Genomic DNA, 23,133 nt, shown 5'->3' with positions numbered 1-23,133 from the left:
ATGGAACCTGTAGCAGAAGCAGTTTGCTAGAGCGCTGGTCGGTTGCTACCAGAGTTCGATTTTCAGCTGAAAATGTCTAAAGCTATGTACCCCGTTGGGAAACCTTTTTTTCTTGCACTAACCGATGTCCAAAAAAGTTAACAATTGTCTCGTCTGTGAAAAGCAAATACCACACCAAGACTTCCATTCATACTGCGTCACTTGTTCAGGCCCAGACCACTACATCTCCCTTTGCCAGTTTTGCGCCCTTTAACATGAGAACCGTTCATCTTAGAGCTCTTATTGTAGCCAGGTATTTTCATCTTCCATCTTTGCATTCCGAAATGGCGTCCGTCAGCCAACAGTCCAGAGACATAAAAAAAAAAACATAAGGATAATCCTTCCGACGACTCAACCGCTAAGCAGGTCATCAGTTCTCCGGAATTCAGTGAGGCGTCTTCGCAGCCCCTGATGCTCGGTTCGATAACTTCACAGGCCTCTAGTGAGACCCTTTCGGAGTCCGTTATGCTACCAAAATCTTCTTTGTCTTCCAAGGCCTTGGTTATCTCTGCCTCGGTTGGCTCCAGAGCCACAACACAGGCACCGGCTTCTGAGGAGGTTCTTCGCATTACCGAATCTAGACAAAAAACAACGTCTTTTCTTCCAATTACCATTTTTCTCAGACCTATGATTTCTCTTGGGCCTAGAAGCAAGGCCACTCCTAGGAAAACTACCTCTAGCCACCATTTCCTTCTGGCTCCACCACCCTAGGCCCAAATGCTTAAGATGGCAGAGGATCTTATCACCCTTATCAGGGGTAGTCAGGCTACATCTTCTAAAAGAAAGAGACCATTCTCCTGAAACCCTGACAGAACAGGATTCAGAGGAGTCTTGATTATTCAGATTTTGAAGAGGAACAACAACCTCTGACTCCTTATGAGGCTTCAGATGTAGAAGAATCCATTGCTTCTGCCTCCCCACCAGAAGATTTTTCTTTTAGGGAGACTCTTCACACCCTCAGGGAACATTTCCACTGGTAATCCCAGGATTTCCATCAGTCTAAGAAAAGACTAAGAGAGTTTCTAGATCTGCCTCAACAAGAGACCCCTGGCCATCCCTCCAATTTTAGAGGTGGTTGATGATGTCTTCTATGAATCCAGCTTAACTCCTGACACCCTCCCACCAGCCCCCCAGAAAACCTGACCGGTATTACAGAGTACCGGATTCTCACTAATATCTGTACAGAAATCCTGCTGCAGACCCAGAGGTCATTACACAGGGACCAAAAGCAGCCAAGGCTAGTTCTGCAAAGAATCCTATTCCTTCAGACAAAGAGTCCAGAGCTCTGGACAGTTGGGGTAAAAACATATACACCTCTGTTACCTTAGCTATCAGAGCACTCAACTGTCAGTTCCACATGTTTAAAGCATCAACAACACACTTTGGAACTATTAAAACAAAAGATTTCAACCTTTCCTGACTGTGCCAATTCAAAAGAGCTAGCAGATTTACTGCACTCTACTTGTCAAATGGTTAAACACTCATTGCACTGTGGATATGATGCCCTAGAAGCCTCTAGCAGGGCAGCAGTGTCAGGATCTGTCATTAGGAGACATACATGGTTGAAGGAGCAACCTCTCCCTGATCATGTCAAATGTAATAAGGATAAGGACAGCTTGTTTGGAGAAAAAGCAGAAGAGGTGCTCAAAAAGCTGGAAGACAAAGTAAGATCATTGCAAACAGTAAAATATTTCCTTCAGGTACAACCTCCTAGGTTCAGCAGGAACTTTCCCTTAAAACACTGGTCCTTTCCTGCATCTAGCAGACAGGGGCAAGGTAAGCCCCACAGGGACAGAACACCCAGACTCTTATCCCAAGGACAGCAGAGAATCAAACAGTGGACCACTTCCACTCCAAAGGCAGGGCATTCTAAGCCATCCCAATATGGCAAGAACTCTCAATGACTCCCTGTCCCCTCCTTTCACTCACCAAACATTAGGAGGAAGGCTCTCCCTCCACAAAGAAAATTGTCTTTCTGTAACAAAGGACCAGTGGGTCCTAAAGATAATTTTTCAGGGATACAAATTCTCCTTCAAAGAACTCCCAATTTCCAGAGGGTACCCAGACCTTCCCCCAAATCAGTGGGCAGAGGCATTGAAACAAGTCCAAACTCTCATCTCACTAGGGTCAGTAGAACTTGTCCCCTCACATCAAACAGGCAAAGGATTTTATTCCAGACTATTCCTTGTTCCCAGAAAAGATGGCACTTGGCACCCCATCCTGGATCTATCCATTCTGAACACCTTCTTGGTGGTCCCCAAATTCAAAATGCTAACTTTGCAGCAGCTGCTGCCTATGCTGATAAAGAATGCCTGGTTATTTACCTTAGATCTTAAAGATGCCTACTTCCATATTCCCATAAGAGAAAATTCCTTCACTTCAGAGCAGGCAAACAACACTTTCAGTTCTCTGTGCTACACTTTGGCTTATCTAGTGCTCCCAGGTTATTCACCAAATGCTTAGTTCCGGCCATAGCCTTTTGCAGACAGAAAAATATACAAATTTAGCCTTATTTGGATGACTGCCTCATTCAGGCAGACTGCAAAGAAAAGCTCCTCAAGGACCTCCTCCTGGTCAAAACTCTCCTGTCCTCCCTAGGGTACACCATCGAGAAAAAATCAAAGCAATCACCCTCCAGTAAGATCATCTTCCTGGGAGCACTGCTGGACACAGTATCCTAAATGGCCTTCCTATCCCCAGAAAAGCAGAGCTTCCTGCCTCTATATTTTACCAAGCTGGCTTCTAGAAGCCACCTCACTGCGAGGAAGTTCCTGCAAGCCCTAGGGTACGTGGCATCTTGCATCCTTCTAATTCCTCTGGCCAGGCTTCACATGAGAAAATTTCAGTGGTACCTAAAGAACCTTTGTTGTCAGCACTCTCAACCCCTAGAGACCTCTCTCCCTCTGATCCCCTGCATACGGGATGAGTTTTTCTGGTGGGCAAAGGCCTGTGCCCAGTGCAAGGGTCTCCCCTTTACCCTCCGCCCAACAGAGCAGACCATTACCACCGACGCATCAGACAAAGCTTGGGACGCTCACCTAGAAGGCAGGTGCACCCATGGTATTTGGAATGCCCAGCACCTTCCCTTACACATCAACCAGAAGGAAATTCTGGCAGTACAAAAGGCTCTGACATACTTCAAACCCCATCTCAAGCCAGGGGTTCTCCTTATCAAAACAGACATCACCACAGTAATGTGGTACATCAGCAAACAAGGAGGGACCCAGTCTTACCCTCTGTGCAGGCTAGCCATGAGCCTCTGGCTGACAGCCTCCTCCATGGGGCTACACCTGATAGCCCAATACCTGCCAGGGATCAACAACACCCTGGGAGACCACTTAAGCAGAAATTTACTGGACCCCCACGAATGGCAGCTCCACAGAAAAATCTTTTCAGAAATCACTCAGACATGGGGGACTCCGGAGGTGGATCTCTTTGCTTCGCACTTCAACCATCAGCTGAAAAAGGTCTGTACCAGCGAGTATCACCACCAAGAGTGGAAGGTGGCTGCCTTAACCTTCTCCTGGAACACCCTATTTGTGGACACATTCCTTCCCCTACCTCTTATTGCAAAGGTACTGATAAAAATAAGGGAGGAGAGACCAAAGACCATCCTCATTGCTCCAGATTGGCCCAGACAACATTGGTACCCCTTGCTGCGTAGCCTGACCTTACAGCCTCCCTGACAGCTTCCCCTGATCTCAGACCTCTTATCTTGGGGGGTTGCAAATGCTGCATCCAGACTTGCAAACTCTTAAACTATCAACATGGCTAATCCTCCAAAGGCAAACAAGGGACCCCTGTTAAGTAAACAGGTCCTAGACATTATACCAGAGGCCAGGAGACCCAGAACCAGAAAATCTTATGCAGGAAAATGGAAAAGATTCTGCTGCTGGAGCCAGACCAGAGGGGACAATGCCTCACAGCCTTTCATCCCTCTTATCCTGGACTACCTGGCAGAGCTACTTAATAGTGGCCTGTCCTTCTCCTCCATTAAAATCCACACCTCAGCAATTTAAGCTCATTTCGATACAGATCAGCCCCTGTTCTCCAATCCCTTGATTAAACAATTCCTCAGAGGGGCTTCTAATATCAGACCTCCCAGAAGGCCACCCACTGCAGCATGGGACCTGAATTATGTTTTGGAAAAACTAACTTTACCTCCCTTCGAACCTGCTGCTTCAGAAGAACTAAAATATCTCTCCTGGAAGACTGCCTTCCTCCTGGCTATCACCTCAGCCAGGAGGGTTTCAGAACTTTAGGCTGTATTGGCCATTGAGCCCTTCATAGTCTTCCATGCAGACAGGGTCTCCCTGTGGACTAATCCCTCCCTTATTCCCAAGGTGGTATCTAATGTGAGTCTCAACCAAGCCATACATCTACTCACCTTCTTTCCTAACCCTCTAAACAAGAGGGAAAGAATTCTGCGCTCTCTAGATGTACACCAGCATCTCAGATACTATCTGGACCGTACTAAACCCTTCAGGAAAACAAACTAGTTGCTGGTCAGTTTTGCCCAAGGGACAGAGGGGGAAGCCTATTTCCAAACAAACCATTTCCAAATGGATATCACACTCTATCCATTTCTGCTACAGATTACATGGCAAAACTCCCTTTAAGTCTATTTGAACCCATTCTACTAGGGCAGCCTCCACTTCCACTGCATTCCTTAGAGGAGACCCCACCAGGGACATCCTGGAAGCTACCACCTGGACTTCTGTCCATACCTTTACCAAACATTACCACCTACCTTTATTTTCTAAGGCTAGGGCAGGGTTTGCCTCTGCAGTTTTGCATGGCATGCTGACCCATTCCTAGGTCCCTCATTAATCCTACCACCCCTCTCTCAGCTTTGGGAATTCTCCCTCAAGTGATGACTGCAACAGTGAAACACGAAGAACATAGTACAGTTGTGTACACTTACCATAAATGTAGATGTTTGTGTGTATTTACTGTTGCAGTCCTGGTTTCCCACCCTCCTTCCCCTTATATCTTTTTTCTTCACAGAGACATAAGCTTCTAAAGGTGGTGTTTAGCCACCACAGCCACCTTTCCATATTTACTTGGGCTTCTGACTGGTTAGGGCAAGAAAAACTGATGTAATGGCATTGGCTACCTTCCTTTATAGCATTGATGACCTGACATCAGGTGGCCAGCTACAGCAGCAGATGCACAGGAAAGCATTGACTGTGGTGTTCGTGCCAGCCGAGGGCTACCACAGCAGGGATAACCCACAAGTGATGACTGCAACAGTGAATACACTCGAACATCTACATTTATGGCAAGTGTACACAACTGTACTTTCTGAAAAAAGACCATCATATAGACAGCAGAAAAAATGCCAGGTAGATTAAAAATAATAGTCAGCAAATCACTGGGTTCCAGTCCAGGAAATAAATATGTGCGTGCTCACCAAAAATTTGGTAGATTTCTGTTTTTTTTTTTTTAGTTGGATACAACTGAAAAGTTCTTCATGAAGATCTTATCTTTTCCTTGACAAATTGTGTTCAGTCTCTAGCTTTGGTGCTAACAGCTGTGTGCACCTCCATCCAAAGTATTTCCCAGTATTCTACACTAGGTTCAGCAGGGCATACCAAACCCTGCACTTCTGAACATGCACACTTGAACAAGCACAACTATAAGACATAAACAAGACTACCCATCTGCAAGGGGTGCATAAGGACTATACAGATACAAGAGGAGAGTGGGAAAGAATTAGATTTTATTTATTTTGACATTTATTAACTGGGAAATGTCCGACTGGTCCAGTGCCCCTTTATAATGGAGGCCCAGGGATAAAAGCTTCAAACATAAGAAATGAATATGAAGTACAGAAAAAATAAAATAACACATGAAGTTAACAAAAATAGAGTTGCATTTTTCCATCAGGTAGCTAGGAAAAAACATGAGACAAGGAATAGTTGTATATCACTAAGTAGGTTGAGGACAGACAAGTTTTACTTACATAAGTAGACTTCTAGCCTCAGAAAACTAGGTGAAAAAAGTAAACGTACATGAGGCAAGTGACATTAGATTTATTATTTGAGGAAGATGTAGAAAAGGGAAAAAACAGGTGAAGGGTAATAGAGAGAGCAGGAGTTGGAGGATGAATGGTATACGAGTAGGAGTAATATTAGAAGGGGAAACAGGGTAAGAAGAAGGAAGAGGAAAAATGAGGGTGTAGAAGGTGGTAGTGAGGAAATAGAAGGAGGGATAGTCAGTCAGTTGGTAGGCTGTAGAAGGGGAAAGAGAAAAAGTTTATTGGCAAAGGTAGGCAGGGTTGAGATGTGGATTACTGAAATACTAGGCAGAGATGGGGCAGGCGCAGAAGTGGATTGCTGAGATACTAGGGTTAAGGCAGAAACAGAGCCAGGTGTTGAGGAGTCTTTCTCTTGGTGTCTTTTTAAATTTGTGACTGTTTGGAATGAATCTTATAACTAAAGGAATTTTGTTCAAGGCCAGGGCCACAGTGTAGCCATAAGCTATTACCCATGGATCTTTTAGGTTTGTAGATTTCCAAGAGAAGGTGGTCAGAGCTCCAGAGAGGGCAGTTGGGGCTATAAAAAAAGTGATGGATGAGATGGCTGGAATGGTGTAGGTTTATTTAGTATGAAACGAGTAAAGAAAAGTTGAGAGAAAGTGGTGTGGCAGCTTGAGCCAGTTTAAGGTTTTTAGAGATGGAGAATGGTGAGAATTTTAGGTCTGAATGAACTGGCACCCCACCTAAGTACAATGTTCAATCATAGCCTCACCTCAGGCTTTGTGCCCACTGAATGGAGCACAGCAATGGTTATCCCACTCCACAAAGGGGGAGCCACCACAGACCCCGGGAACTACCGCCTCAGCTTGACGAACCTGGTCTGCAAGGCCATGGAACATATTTTCATGGAACTTATAAACAATGACATTGGTAATCTCCAAACTCTGGACCCTACCCAGTTCAGGTTTGTAAAAGGCAGATCATGTCTTCTAAACCTGATAGACTTCTTTGAAGCAGTCACCAAACCTGTAGATGAGGATAAGGTGGTACACACAGCCTATCTAGATCTCGCCAAGGCTTTCAACACCATCCCCCACTCTGGAATTATAGACAAACACACTAAACTAGGTATAAATCCATGTGTTACAAGATGGGTTGCCAACTGGCTCACTGACCGAACCCACACTGTGAAAGTAGCAGACTCTAAATCCAACTTCAGACCAGTGACAAGTGGAGTGCCACAAGGTTCAGTCCTAGGTCCTCTCCTGTTTGGTATCTACTTCTCTGAAGTACGGGCTAATACAGAAGGTCTTTGGCCAAAGTTCGCAGATGACTGCAAACTAGGAGCCATAATTAAATCTCCTAACGATGTGGACATCCTACAAAAGGGCCTCAGTGAGACAGATGCCTGGTGTCAAAGCCATGGCCTCAAGCTCAATGCCAAAAAGTGCATTGTCATCCCTTTTGGTAAAAACTCTGTACCCATGAACTACCACATAGGCGGTAGTCTACTTAACACCGAAAGTGTGATAAGAGACCTTGGGACACAGGTGGACAGTAGTCTCTCCTTTGATAATCACATCACCACAGTAGTCAGGAAATCCTTCTACGTGGCACACCTCATCACAAAAGATTTCTCATCCAGGAAAAAAAGAGGTAATTGTTCCCCTCTACTTATCGTGTTATTGTGCTGTGGTGACTGTTACTGAAGATCACATCATATGGCGAGTATTCACATACATATTATAACTTACTTTGAGAGCCCCCCCCCCCCCACGCACACACACACACACACACACTGCATTTAACTTCTGTGAAAAATACCAAGTAGTACTAAAACTCTCAGGGAGGCAAGAACCAGATGCCCCAGAAAGGAAGAGCTCAAAATGCAGCCAGGAAGCACTGATGTCATACCTCTCAACTGTACCGACTCTCTTGGTTTTTACCGGTTTTTGAGGTCCAAATAATGGGGTGCCACAACTCCCAGGTGGCACCCTTTAATTTTCGAATTTCCCAGAGTTTTGTTTTTTAAAAAAGTTTTTTTTGGCTTTTTTTGGACTGACGTCATCACGCGGAGGTGGGCGTAGTGACATGAGCAGCCTATCGGAATTCGGCTGAGGTCTTGCTCTGGGCCAGAGACTGTGAGTGAGTTTAAGTTTACAAGCTGTGGCCCAGGGCAGATGAGAAGTGAAGCCTGAACACACACCTCAGAATTAGATTTATTTGAACACATGAGAATTAGATATATTGCTGCATTTATTTCCAGGTAAAGCACTTTAGTTGGGATTTTCACTGCATTACCAAGATGTTTATGTGCTGCGGAACGCGTGCACAATTAAAAATTGCATTCACTTATTTGAACCGTCCTTGCTGCTGTTTATGTATTTTGCAATCACTTATTTGAATCATCCATGCTGGCTGTTTGTTCATTTTATTGGAAGTGTCCATTTGAAATTGCATTCACCATCCATGCTGCTGTTTATTGGAATGCTTCATTTTAAGTAAGGAGTGTGTGTGTGTGTGTGTGTGTGTGTGTGTGTGTGTGTGTGTGTGTGTGTGTGTGTGTGTGTGTGTGTGTGTGTGTGTGTGTGTGTCTGTGTGTGTGTCTGTGTGTGTGTCTGTGTCTGTGTCATGCCCCAGATAGATCTGCCTGATGTTTACGGTTACTCAGGCTCAAACACTGTACCTTAGGTACAAGAAACAAGAGCCCGAGTTCTCTACCCATACCACCACTTTTGGTTGAAGGAGTTATCTCTCTCGACTGTACAAATTTTCCCATAATCTCTGAAATGTGTTTGGTTCACACTTTTGGTCTGTTCCTCTTAAAATTCAGATGGTGCAGTGGTAGTGTTGTTGCCTCACAGCAAGAGGCTCTCTGGTTCAGTTTTTGACTGAAGTGTCTTCTGTGTGGAGGAATTAACTTGTAGCTCTGAACTGTACAAATTTTTCCATAATGTCTGGAATGTGCTTGGCTCATGCTTTTGGTCTGTTCCTCTTAAAATTTGGATGGTACAGTGGTAGTGTTGTTGCCTCACAGCAACAGGTTCTCAAGGTTCGATTCTTGGCTGAAGTGCTTTCTGTGTAGAGTCTGCATGTTCTTCCTGTGTTGGTGTGAGTTTCCTCTGGGTGCTCTTGCTTCCTCCCACAATACAAAGATATGTGTCTGAAGTATTTTTCCCCATTCCTCTGCGGAAAATTAGCTTTGTTCCAACTCAGACTTTCCCAGTAAACAAATGTTAAAAAACATAAATTTTATTTTATTCTGGCAAATCATTGAGAACTGAATTCACTAAATAATGATAGCCATTTAAGTTTGTCGTCTTATCTTTTAGGAAACACATGGCAACTCAACATTTTATTCTAGCAACTTTCTAAGGTTATACAAGCAATGTTTAAAATGTGTCCCCGGTTTTGGGCCTTTGTCCCCCAGTAAATGTTGGCTTTTTCCTGATTTCTTGTGCTGCGCAGTTCTTCAGGGAAAGAGAAGTTTTGTGCTGCTTATGCAAAGTCTACTTGCATTGTTAGTAGCGCAACAGGTAGTATACCTGCTTTTGCTGCAGAAGGCTGTGGGTTCTACTTCCACAGTTTGTAGATGGATTGCTGATACTGTACTGTATTATTCTTTTAAAGGAGGGTGGACGCTGCAGTCCTGAGAATGTCCTCCTTTGGCGGAGATACCCATTAACCTGTTATCAGTTTGCCATCCATTCCCTATTGAAATATTACTAGCTTATCATTTATTTTAATGTAACATAGGCAATTTATTCTTCAAGGGGCAACAGGCACTTTACTTGTAGATGAAACAATGAAATGTAAAGTTATTTGCTAGCAACAACCTAGTTATAGATCTCTTTAACACAGAATTTAGATGACTTTTACTTCTGCAGTGATTATGCATATTTACTGGTACTGGTGGATTGTAGAAGTTTGAGTAGACTTTTATGATGGAAATGTTCTGAATTGGGCAGTTTTGTCATTATTGGTTCATGCATTTTGTTGCATTGCTTACTGGAAAAATGTTCAAACAATAAATTTAAAACACGTTCTAAGAAGTGTGCTGTATTATACAAGGAATATAATTTAATAAAGTCAGGAAGGTGTATCAAAGAACACATGTATGTTTTGTGTGCAAGGGGCCTATGATTTGAAAACAGCACAAAGGCAATCTTTATCTGCCACTAGCCAGGTGCATTTTTCTTTGGTTGTGGGTTTTAATGCTGTTTCAATGAATGTGAGTTTCAAGGGCAGAGAAGTTTTAATGCTGAATCTGTTTTCATTGTGAGACTGTATTGCTTTGTTTAGTAGATGTCTATTAGTGTTTGTGCTATAAATTTGTAAAATAAAGTCCGAAAAATCATTGTAGAAGTAAAGCAGTATGCACTTTAGTGTTTATGGTAAATGGGGCAAAATAGCCAGGTAATGGGACATCTGAATGGCAGCAGGGGTCTCTGGGACCATGTTTTGGTTGTCTGTTCTTCAGTTTGCATTTGAAAGTTGGTATCCCACAATTCCATTGGAGTGAGTGGGGTTGCATCATTATGTATGCATATTTTATGTTAATCAGCCTACAGATTTGTACCTACAGATCACACAGTGATTGAGGGTGGCACAGTGGCACCGTTGGATAGGGTTTTCACCTCACAGCAAGAGGCTCCTCGGTTTGATTCTTGGCTGGGGTGCCTTCTCTGTGGAGTCTGCATATCCTCCCTGTGATCACGTGGGTTTCCTTCGGGGTGCTCCGGCTTCCTCCCACATTCCAAAGATGTGTGACTATGCATGCAAGTGTGTGGTGTGGCAGAATTACCACAGCAGGGCTAGCCATCCAGCAGTGTAAACTTTGGCTGTAAATTATTGTCACTGTTGGTGACACCCTGACCTCATGTGCAAAAATGGGAAAAGAGATTGTGGATGGATGGATTCAGTGACAGAGATTGGAACAGTGGTACATACATAGTTTGCATTTTTGTTGTGATTGATTCTGTTTACTCCTTAGCTAAATAAATACAAAGTCAGTGTGTCTGGGTGTTAATCAGTGTGCTAAGTATTGCATCAAATAACAGCGTAAACATTTAGTCCTACTTTTTTGTTATGGTGCTGCGGTAGCGTTGTCGCCTCACAGTAAGACACTGTCCGGTTCAGTTCTCAGTTAGAGCGGCTTATGCGTTGAGACATGCATGAATGGGCATACGTTCATTGAAGGTTGTGCATCAGGGCTGGTAACTCGTCACATAAAAATCAACTACCAATCATTAGCGGACCGGAGTTCCGCTGTGGCGGCCCCTAACCGGGAAAAGCCGAAAGACACAAACAAACTAAAGTAAATAATAAAACGGATGGCAATGAGATTTCATCTCTGTGTGAAATAGTGTGGTGCTAGAGTGGAGGACCATGGTGGTAATCAGAACTCAAAATGTAATAGGACTTGTCAACTGTATGTGAGCCTAGACAGTAATTGAGGAAAGAGAATAAAGCCAATTGCCCTCAGGGTTGATAGGAAGACAAGCTAAAAGTAAAAAAAAAAGTGTACATGTATAAAAATTCCCAAGCTCAGAAAACGTAAGGGAGGAGAAAGGGACAGAGATGGGCTGCACATAAGGACAGAGTCTCTGCACATCATGATTTTGTGGTGGACAACAGTGTGGTCCATTACTGTCTGGTCAAGTAGTTTTTTAAAGGAGTGGTGCACCTCGATCCTCCTGTGAGGAACCCCTCCCATCAGTGAGACCTGAACTTTCTGATTGACAGGTTTGTCCACTTTCCTTATGGTGGTATTACCTCTAAACACAGGCCCTGACAGATTTGTCCACTTTCCTTATGGTGGTATTACCTCTAAACACAGGCCCTCAGAGCTTCAAAGCCTCATATAGGAATCACATTTGGTCTTTTCCAAAGCTCAGGTGCTCCGCAGCACTAAGCAATGTTTCTTCTCCAAAGTGTTCTTTTAAGTACCCCTGAACCAAATCATTCTTCTCCCTATTTTCCACAAGATGGAAATTAATAGAAAATGAGGCCTTCAGACCCTAGATGCTCACTGCAAGCTCAGAGCTTATTTCATTTGGGTTTGCAACTTTAGGATAATGGACTTCGTTCTCTGAAGCAAGGGAAGTGAAGAGTTAAGGGCCTATGGTTGCCAAGTAGGCACTTTCCAAATGGACTGCTGAAGGGATGATATTTTGCTGTTGTACACTGAACTGCCTTCAGTTGGTATTGTAGCCAAAGTGAGTTCCACTAGAGGAGCGTATGCCTAATTTGCATGATTAGTACATCTTCCCTGGAGGCGTTTGTGTTGTGGTCACTTTGTCTTTAATTTGACACCCTCAGCAGGTATTATTTTCTTGACCTCTCTGCTTTTAGGATTCTGGCTTCACTTTGCATGTCTGTAAGTCAAGATTCATCTTTCTGAATCTTCTTTCTTAGAATGTCTTCCAGTGCCTTCCATTCTGGTAATTTCTTATTTGTATTCCTCTCAATGACCTATTGGTGAAGATTCTTGACATTAGGTATAGGAGTTATATTCTTACACTGTCACTTGAACTCTGAGTGGAGCCTCCTTGAAGGGTGAAGAAGACACTTCCTCCATTCTTAGTGGTTGGGCAGGCAGGCAACCCATCTATACAACAGCATCTGTTAGGCAGATGCTCTGTTTTGACCAAGTGTATACAATTTTTGACAGTGTAAGTGACTAACCTTATTCTTATTTCTTATAGGTTCATAGGTAGGTAGTAGGCTATCAGCCCTGGGGCCTAAAGGTTCCCTGGCTTTTGCCACCCAAGAAAATTATTTTCCAGTGTCTCTGTCGAGCAGTGCCACAGAAGTGATCCCCGGGGTGAGGTTTCTATTTCCCATCCAGTCGTCAAGGTTTTTCTTAAAAAGGGCCAATGAGGAGCTTGGCTTGACATGAATGGGTAGTTTGTTCCAGAGTATGGGAAGTCTCTGGGACAAGAATCTATCCCTCCAGCATGTTCTGTTTATTGTGGTGACAAGGTTTAGGTCCCTGGAGCGTGGAGTATGGAGAGATTGGGGTTTCTTTAAGTGTAGCATGTCCAACAGCTCTGGGTTTGACATAGCTTTGTATGTTAGGTAGAGATTGCCTCTGAGTAGGTGATATGCGACAGAGTAGAGCTGGAGTTTTTTGAGACGGTCTGTGTATGGCATCTGTTTGAGGCTGGTAATCCTCTTAGTGAGGTATTTCTGTGGCCTTTCCAATGCCAAACGGGGCATTGTACTCTATAATAGGTCTGATGAGGCATGAGTAGAGGAGAACAATGACCTCTTTTTTTCTGGAGAAGAACCCTTTTGTGATGAGGTGTGCCACGTAGAAGGATTTCCAGACTACTGTGTTGATGTGGTTATCTAAGGAGAGACTACTGTCCACCTATGTCCCGAGGTCTCTTATCACACTTTTGGTGTTTAGTTAGCTACCACCTATGTGGTAGTTCATGGGTACCGAGTTTTTTCCAAAGGGGATGACAGTGTACTTCTTGGCATTGAGCTTGGTGCCATGACTTTGACACCAAGCATCTGTCTCTGTGAGGCCCTTTTGTCGAATGTCTACATCATTAAGTGATTCTATTATGGCTCCGAGTTTGTAGTCATCTGCAAACTTTGTTAGCCAAAGACCTTTTATGTTGTCCTGCACTTCAGAGAAGTAGATGCTGTACAGGAGAGGATCCAGGACCAAGCCCTCTGGTACTCCACTTGTCACTGGTCTGAAGTCGGACTTGGAGTCGGCTACTTTTACTGTGTGGGTTCTGTCAGCGAGCCAGTTGGCCACCCATCTTGTGACATAGGGATTTATGCCCAGTTTAGTGAGTTTATCTGTAATTCCTGAGTGGGAGATGGTATCGAAAGCCTTGGCGAGGTCAAGATAAGCTGTGTGCACTACCTTGGCCTCGTCTACGTCTCTGGTGACTTATTCAAAGAAGTCATTCGGGTTTAGTAGACATGATCTACCTTTTACAAACCCAAACTGAGTGGGGTCCAGGGTTTGGAGGTTACAAATGTCTTTATTTATAAGCTCCAAGATGGTATGTTCCATGGCCTTGCAGACCAGGCTCGTCAGGCTAATGGGGTGGTAGTTTCCAGTGTCCATGGTGGCACCCCCTTTGTGGAGTGAGATATCTGTCGCTGTGCACCATTTAGTAGGCACATAGCCTGAGGTGAGGCTATGATTGAACATGGTACTTAGGTGGGGTGCCAGTTAATTCTGTAGTTCATGCAGTACACAGCCTGTGATGTTGTCTGGTCCCGTGGATGCTGTGTTCTTGGCTTTGGAGAGTGCAGTCGTTACGTGTTCATCTGTGATTACAGGGGCTTTACATTCTTCCGGTATTAAGATGGGCCCTTTGGCGGATGAGAGGGGGGTAAAGTTAGCACTGAACCTATCTGCCAGGATGTTGGCAATATCGGTTGGTTCTGCATATTTAGTGCCATTGTGCTGTAGCTCAGCTTAATGTGGTTAATTGGTGGTTCTGAGGATAAGCGCACTTATGCAGCCAAAAAGTGACATCATATTGGATATCAGTCTGAGGCAAACACATTACAAAAAGTGGGACAAACAAAATTTGCCATATTCTGATTTATGTAAAGGATTAACTCAACCAAATGCCAATCACGAAAGGCCCTCTTTTAGGTTAGCTGGTACAGTATTGCTGTGGGTAGGAAGTATAGCTGCATGGTGAAGCAACGTATTGTAAACACAGACAAAATGCAGCTAATTTAGGAAGAATGAAAAAGAGAATATGAAGATAGAACTGTTAGGGATGCAGAAACAATGAGTGAATATTAAGAGTTGCATTTTGTACCTGGACAATATGCATGTTCTAGGACAGGCAGAAGTCAAAAGTATTGATTGTATTTACTGGAGAAGCTGTCCAGCAGTTGAGACTTAAGCGGACTGTCAGGAGTTGTGGGAAGATTACTCAATTTGGAAAATGGAGCATTGCTGAACTCAAGAGTAGTGTAAAGAAACAGCACCATGCAATGATTGGGGTTATGAGAGTCTCCAAAACTGGGTTGCTGCAAAGAATCTAGGCAATGACTTGATAATTTACAGCTTCCAGAAGGACTTTGAAGAAAGAATGTTGTGAAATGTTTTATGCCTAGTAGGGGAGGGTATCGTCTCCATGGCTGTGTGGGGGAAAGAGAGATGTTTTTTGTGGTGGTGGGAGACTTAATAGGGAGTTTGTGTGTGGAGTTTTGATTTCAGACATGACAAAGAGAATATTTTGGAGCTTGATGTCTGATTTTGATGTACGGTACTGTATAGTATTGGAATTTGATATGGTGTGGCAGTTTTTGAATCATGACATTTCTGTTAAAGAATGGCTTTCAGAGAGTAGGAGGAGTGAAAAGTTTGCTTCTGGGGCTAAAATATTGATGAGAGGCAGAGAGGTGAAGGCAACTATTAGTACATTAACAGGATTAAATACTATGTAGTTTTAACATCTACAAGATGAAGCTGTACGGATGAATGCCATTTGAAGAAGTGAACCCAGAATGCTTTATTGAATGTGAATCCTTTCATATACAGCTTTCAGTCTTATAACACGGGCAACAGCCTGCTAGCAGGAGGATACCATGTTGGCACTCGGATGCTCACTGTGCAGCTCAGTAAGAAATGTCATGAACTGTGAACTAATATCTGTTTGACTATAAATACTACCTGATGTTACTCCTGAAATCAGAATCTGACAGTTCTGAGCCCATCCTCCATGAAGTCTAAGAAATTGCTAAAGATTCTTTCTACAGTGGGAAAATGTCTGGGACTGAACAAGATGAGGTAGATGGAGATGAACTGCTGCTGTTTATAAGGGTAAGACCATCTGCTCTGTTAGAAGATGAGATTAAGACCTGCTGGTTTGCACCGTGTAAAAGTAGCCAGAGGCAGAAAGCATTGAAACTATTTAGACTGCATAAATACTGCTCATTTTTCAGTCACATTCGGTTTGTAGTTCTCATAACTTTAAAATGTTTTATTTGTTATGTGGGTACAACCTCGTTAACCTTTGTGCTATTAAAGGAGGTGATATTAAATGTGCTGGATAATGAATGGCATTTGCTTAAAAAGGAACATAAGTTTTGTCCTTCCAGGATTAATGTTCATTCCTTTAGCAGGAATCCACTGCCTCATAGAACTAAAGCTGTATTATAGTCTAACACTAATCAGAGACAAAGTACTATGAGCAAGGAAGAATTTTACATCATCCATGTATTTCTGTTAATGACCACAAAAGACTAGAGGATGAGTGGCACAAAACCCAGCCGGTGTGTTGTGATGCAAAAAACACCAAAATCCACAGTAACGAATAGTTGCTAAAGGTCAATAAACGCTCCAAGATGCTGTAGTTTAAAAGATGTCTTTAATCTTACAAACAAGAAGCAAAATGCGTCGACCTAGGTTTCGTCCGACTACTCGGACTTCTTCAGAACAATGCTACAACAAAAATCTAGTCCTTAAATAACCGCTTTAATTGCCTTCATTGTTCAATTGAATCAAAAAATTGCATAATTGATCATAACCTCCTTAAAGAGACGACTCGGTTATAAAACTTAATCATTAGTAATGTCATAAGATTACGTAAAAAACAGTACTAATCTATGTGTTATGGTAATGTTAGTACAATATGTATATGTGTGTTTATAATCACATATATAATATGTATTTCTATATTAAATTTGTGTATGTGTATACTGATAAAAAGTATACCCATTGTGTAAAGTAACTTGATAAAGTGTCCAGGTTTAAAAAAACATGTAAATAACCTGTGAAAAAGTTGAATAAATAAATAAATGTACATATATTTCATTGCATGATTCATTGAATGAAAATGTTGTACAATGAGCCAAATAAATACCCACATGTTAAATAAATAAATAAATGGAATACCTACACATATAATCAATAAATAATAAATCGTAAGATTAAATTTCAATATAAATTAAGAATATATATATTATTACATTTATTTATTGTATTTATTCTGTACATATTTATGTGTGTCACCTGCCATCTACCCTCATTGAGTCTGAGGTGTACATCAAAATCTATGAGTATGTAAATGGACACATATATAAATAAATGTGTATACAACTAGTAAACCTTAATTTGAAAACAAATGGTTTGTTGTGTGGGGATTTTTTGGACAGGAACCAGTCTTTTTCGCATGAGTCCTTTGTGGGCTTGACTGTTACTCCACTGTATGACATAAACTCAGCGAATGTGTTGGACAATACGGACAGCAGGTGTTCGCTATGTGATCTTTCAATATATGAATACAATGAGATATTACCTAGACTTGACACTAGTGTTGTTCAACTTAATGTAGGTGATACATGTAGTGATTTGACGAATGTAGTTAATGTGGATTTTGAATTAAATTACAACACTAACATTTCCATTGACAATAGCTACAATGATGAAAGTGAATGTATACTTTTTTCTAATCCTACAATAGTCGAGAACGACCAAGGAGACTTCAAATTATACAATTATACACAGCAAAGTTTTGACAAAGAGAGTGTTAATTTGATTTCTAAAGGGTTCAGTTTTGTCCCATGTAGGAGAGGTAACATTGTAAACACCATTATAGATTTAAAATTATTTACTCGTAAATTAAATTTAAAAATGTTATATAACAACAATTCTTGGGATATTAATACAATTAACAAACCCAGTCTTTCTAGACCCAGCACTTACAATCCCCCCAATCACGAAAAAGTGGCTTTTTTTGAGAAAGTCACAGAAAATGATTTAAGGGAATTGTTTAAGAAACATAACAACAAGCAACTTCACCACAACATGACCAAGAGAGAGGAAGGGATACTTAACAACATTTTATCCACTAAAAGCATTAGAATTATGAAGCCCGACAAGGGCAGTGGAGTGGTTATTGTTGACCATCATGATTATGTAAGTTACATGAACGCCATGTTGACTAGTGACGTATACGAGGAAGTTAGTAGAAATGAAATAAATATAGCCCACAGAAGAATAGACACGACACTTTATGACATGTTGCATCAGGGTGAGTTAGATGAACACGATTGGCGGTTTCTACACAACGAATACCCAGTTATAAGTGGGATTTTTGGTATCCCTAAGATACATAAGGGGTTGGACAAGTTGCAATTCAGAGCAATTGTCGATGGTAAACGCAGCAAAACTCACTTCATCAGCCAATACTTAGATCATTATTTTAAACCTGGTATTGAATATTTTGACCACATACTTAAAGATTCGTGGGATTTTCTATCCAAGATCAATTTGATTACATTTAATTATGGGGATACTTTTATCACATTGGATATTTGTAATTTGTTTACAGTGATTCCCCACGACCAGGGTTTGGAATGGCTGGAGGAGCAGTTGTTTTACACCAATTTATATGATCAAAACAAAATTAATGTACTCACCAAGCTTATGGGAGTTGTTTTAAATAACAATTTCATTTATTTTGATGGTGCATATTATAAACAAAAAAGTGGTGTGGCTATGGGGGCAGCATGTGCCCCCAATTTTGCCAATTTTGTCTTAACATTTTGGGAAACAAATTATTTGTTTAATTCAGAGTTTTTCACACACGTCAAGTTTTACGGTCGTTTTTTAGACGACTTATTTATGGTGTGGAGTGGTGAACAGGTGGAGCTTAAAGCCTTTATTGATTACATTAATAACAGTGTATGGTTTTTACAATTTACATTCACTATTAGTCAGGAAAGTATAAGTTATTTGGACATTAAATTAACCTTTGATAAAAACATAAACAGGGTGACGTCCAATATTTACAGAAAATCCACTTTTTCAAATTCATATTTACACTACGACAGTTGGCACCCTGACCACCAAAAAAGAGCCGTGGTTAAGGGCCAATTGGTCAGGGCTGCCAGAATGGTGAGCGAAGAAGTGGATTTCAAAAACCAAGTACAATTTATTATTGGGCTTTTTCAAAACCGTGGTTATCCACGTGATTTTTGCACAAGTATAGCAAATGAAGTAATTAACAAAAGGGAAAATGGTTATTACAAGGCTCTAATACACAATAATGTTGACAGCAACATACAAATTCACCACATGAGTAACAACAGTAGCACCACACATAAAAACAACAATTTTGTGGGTAATGGTGTACCCCTTTACATTACTACATTTAATGACACATTTGAAATGGTGAGGAGTATTGTCAAGAAGAATTGGAATTTCATTAAATTCGACAACCAAATGGGGGAATTTTTTAATGGTAACATTACTTATATATTTAGAAAGGACACATCATTCAAAGAGCTATTTGAGAGTATTAATACAGGGGTTTTGAGTTTTTCAAACAAACCCAAGGGAAGCTTTAACTGTGGAAGGTGTTCTGTATGTAAACACATTGTTAACACCAACCACACTATGACCATTAATGGACAAAATGTACGGATCAATCAACATATAAATTGTTACACACGCAACGTCGTGTACATTGCAATATGTCAAAACTGTGAAAGTTTTTATGTGGGGAAAACTTGCAGGTTGTTACGTGACAGGATTAAAGAACATTTACTGGACATTAAGAAGTTGAAATTGACCAATGCACTAGCAAGACATATTAATCAATTTAACACCCACAGTTTTAAATTTATGGGGGTATTTCACCAAGAGTTGGACCCGCAGGGCAAGACCACAAAACACAATCTTGATATAGTGGAATTAAAAATGCAAATTTTATTAAATGCCAATCAACATCCGGGTCTAAACGAATACATTACCATCAAACCCATTTTATGGTTACATCACATCAAAGGTACTTAATACGTACCAATAGACCAGTTTGGGTTTTTACATATATTACATCACACATTTGAAGCCACCCCATTGATTTTTTAAAGTTTTTTAAGTTTTTTTTTTTTTTTTTTTTTTTTTTTTTTTTTTTTTAAAACAATAGGTTTTATCTTTTCAAGATGTTCTAGGGAACTTTTCTGAGGACGTTTTTAAGAATGTTTTGCAATATTTTATCACATGAGCACTTTAGAGATTTATGGTTATAAATTTAATTTTAATTACATACACCACGTTGTTCATTTTTTATTCATTATTCATTTTTATTATGATATTTGTTTTCAAATTAAGGTTTACTAGTTGTATACACATTTATTTATATATGTGTCCATTTACATACTCATAGATTTTGATGTACACCTCAGACTCAATGAGGGTAGATGGCAGGTGACACACATAAATATGTACAGAATAAATACAATAAATAAATGTAATAATATATATATTCTTAATTTATATTGAAATTTAATCTTACGATTTATTATTTATTGATTATATGTGTAGGTATTCCATTTATTTATTTATTTAACATGTGGGTATTTATTTGGCTCATTGTACAACATTTTCATTCAATGAATCATGCAATGAAATATATGTACATTTATTTATTTATTCAACTTTTTCACAGGTTATTTACATGTTTTTTTAAACCTGGACACTTTATCAAGTTACTTTACACAATGGGTATACTTTTTATCAGTATACACATACACAAATTTAATATAGAAATACATATTATATATGTGATTATAAACACACATATACATATTGTACTAACATTACCATAACACATAGATTAGTACTGTTTTTTACGTAATCTTATGACATTACTAATGATTAAGTTTTATAACCGAGTCGTCTCTTTAAGGAGGTTATGATCAATTATGCAATTTTTTGATTCAATTGAACAATGAAGGCAATTAAAGCGGTTATTTAAGGACTAGATTTTTGTTGTAGCATTGTTCTGAAGAAGTCCGAGTAGTCGGACGAAACCTAGGTCGACGCATTTTGCTTCTTGTTTGTAAGATTAAAGACATCTTTTAAACTACAGCATCTTGGAGCGTTTATTGACCTTTAGCAACTATTCGTTACTGTGGATTTTGGTGTTTTTTGCATCACAACACACCGGCTGGGTTTTGTGCCACTCATCCTCTAGTCTTTTGTGGTAGTGTATTCGGTTCCCGGTGCAGTTCAGTGGTGTTATTTCTGTTAATGAGCTGTTTCCTGTGGTCCAGGGGTACAAGGTTTGATTCCATAAGTCTCCATTGCCTAATTGTGAGCAAGTCATTAACCGGACACAGCTCCCAGGTTGTCTCTCACAATGGTCCATGGAGATCAATGCTGTACTCCAGAAAACAAATACAAATAAAATAAAAAAAAAAATCACCAGCTTGGAAGCTTCTCTGTGACTTGCCTTGTCACTAATTTGTGAACAATGGACAGACGTACTGAACATGTGGAGATACCAAGTCCCAATTCAAGGTAGGGGGTGAAATTGTATTATTAGCCTAACTTGATTGTAGGTACTTTCAAGGTAAGTGACAAACCATGTATGGTGCTGAGAGACTGACTATAACTAGGTAGTGTGTATGTGATTATTAACTTAAATAATGACCAGACTACTTTGAGTGATTTAGTTGGTACATACAAATTCAGTTGCATGCTTCAAAACTGAGCCCATTTCATGTTATCAGTAAGAAATGAGGTTAGTCAGTACATTATTGGAGAATATGTGAAGTTTTCCATGTTTCTAAAATGTACATTAATGGAGACAACAGGACAGTAAGTTGATGGTTGTTTAGGTCCAATGATGTACCTCCATTATGCAGAGATAAAGTTAGAGCACTTTTCCAGACTGAAGGATCAAGATCTTCTCTGATGTAATGATTAATGGCTGTTGCTGTCATAAACATGTCAGCAACAGCCGTTATATTCCTGGAATGTTTTCAGTAGATACTGATCCAGGATTTAATTTAAAAAAACACTACTCCAGACTTAAAGTTTAATAGCATGAGTGGAAAAGACATGAGCATTGCCTTTGGGTAGCAATATGACAAGAGGCATGATTAACATTTCGTAGTTTTTATATATTGCAGCATTGTGTATATCACAGCTTTTGAGGAGTTAGCTGGCACAGCACACCTTCTCGCTTTGCCAATCCTTACATTTTTTGGGCATTTTTTAATAGAAAGCTGTGTAACGTTTTACTAAGCCATGGCCCAAATATATTTAGCCTTTCCCACTATGGCTCCATAATGGGGTAGTGTATAGTGTATTCATAGACTTTAATGAACCACCTTCTTGCATGTGCATTGATTACTTTTACGTCTATGGACAAGGCTCACATTTTTCCTACACTGACACCACTAAGGTTAAAGTTCACTATTTAGACTCAATGAAGATATTGTATGGAAAACAGAGATGTTAAAAGTAGTTTTCTTATATTAAAAAAACTTGAAAATATTCACTTATGGGCATGGTACAAAGGTAAGTTTTTAAGTATCTGAAAGTGAGTACCAAAGCAGCCTGCACTCACTTTACTCTTTAGATCAAGGAATATTTTATGGTTTAGGATTATGCCCTGTGCTTATCAGTTCAATTCCAGAATGTCCTGGTGTTGTAGAAATCGGCTTGGTAATATTTCTTACAGTAGCTGGTGTTTCCAGTAAGATTACCCAAATTTACTTTATTTCTTGCTTTGTGGTATTTCATGAGGTCAGTTGTGTTCTTTGCCTGATGATATCTAGACCATAGCTAGCCTGTGTGCCATCATGCTTTTAATCTGAGGAATATTCAGGGAGGTTCTTCAGTCTTATTCTTGATATATGTGAAGGTGCTGATGTACATAAATTATTTTGAAAGATTTTATTCAAGTACGTCAGAAACTAGGCTGTGGAGAGAAGCTATTTAAAGGAGCTTGGAACATGAATAAGTTTCTAGGTCAGAGCTGCACATATTCCCAGAGTGGCAGAACCTTTCCTTTTTACATTTCAGATAACTCATGGAACTTAAACACTGTTGCTGGTTTTGTATTAATACTTTTAAAACTTATTGCCGCACTTTTTTTTTTTTGCAGAATAATATTCCATCCAGTGTCATGGCACGTAGGAATACTTACGTGTGTACAGATCGACCTGGTACTGACAGGCATGCCTTGCTACAGAATGGCAAAGAGAACAGGTAATGTCCAGATTAAATACATTTTATGTTGGTGGTGAATATCAGAAAGCAAATAAAATCATGTTATAACTGTAATGAGTAACATATTTTCTGAGTCTGCATAAATATTGCCAAA

The 23,133-nt window shown here is 40.4% G+C and overlaps 1 protein-coding gene across 1 annotated transcript in view; it reads left to right on the top strand.

The window, feature by feature from the left end:
- The window catches only part of MARK4 (microtubule affinity regulating kinase 4), a 3,074,992-nt gene that overhangs the window by 1,962,905 nt on the left and 1,088,954 nt on the right, over positions 1–23,133 (top strand). Inside the window, exon 14 of the mRNA XM_044080464.1 lies at positions 22,915–23,018. Coding sequence (XP_043936399.1) covers positions 22,915–23,018 — 104 coding nt within the window. The remainder of the gene's footprint in view (positions 1–22,914; positions 23,019–23,133) is intronic.

This window comes from Protopterus annectens, chromosome 1.part0, assembly GCF_019279795.1.
Source record: "Protopterus annectens isolate FY-2018-M chromosome 1.part0, PAN1.0, whole genome shotgun sequence".
Classification (NCBI taxonomy): domain Eukaryota; kingdom Metazoa; phylum Chordata; order Ceratodontiformes; family Protopteridae; genus Protopterus; species Protopterus annectens.
The sequence above is the reverse complement of the archived record's forward strand: the minus strand, read 5'-3'. Positions and strand labels throughout refer to the sequence as shown.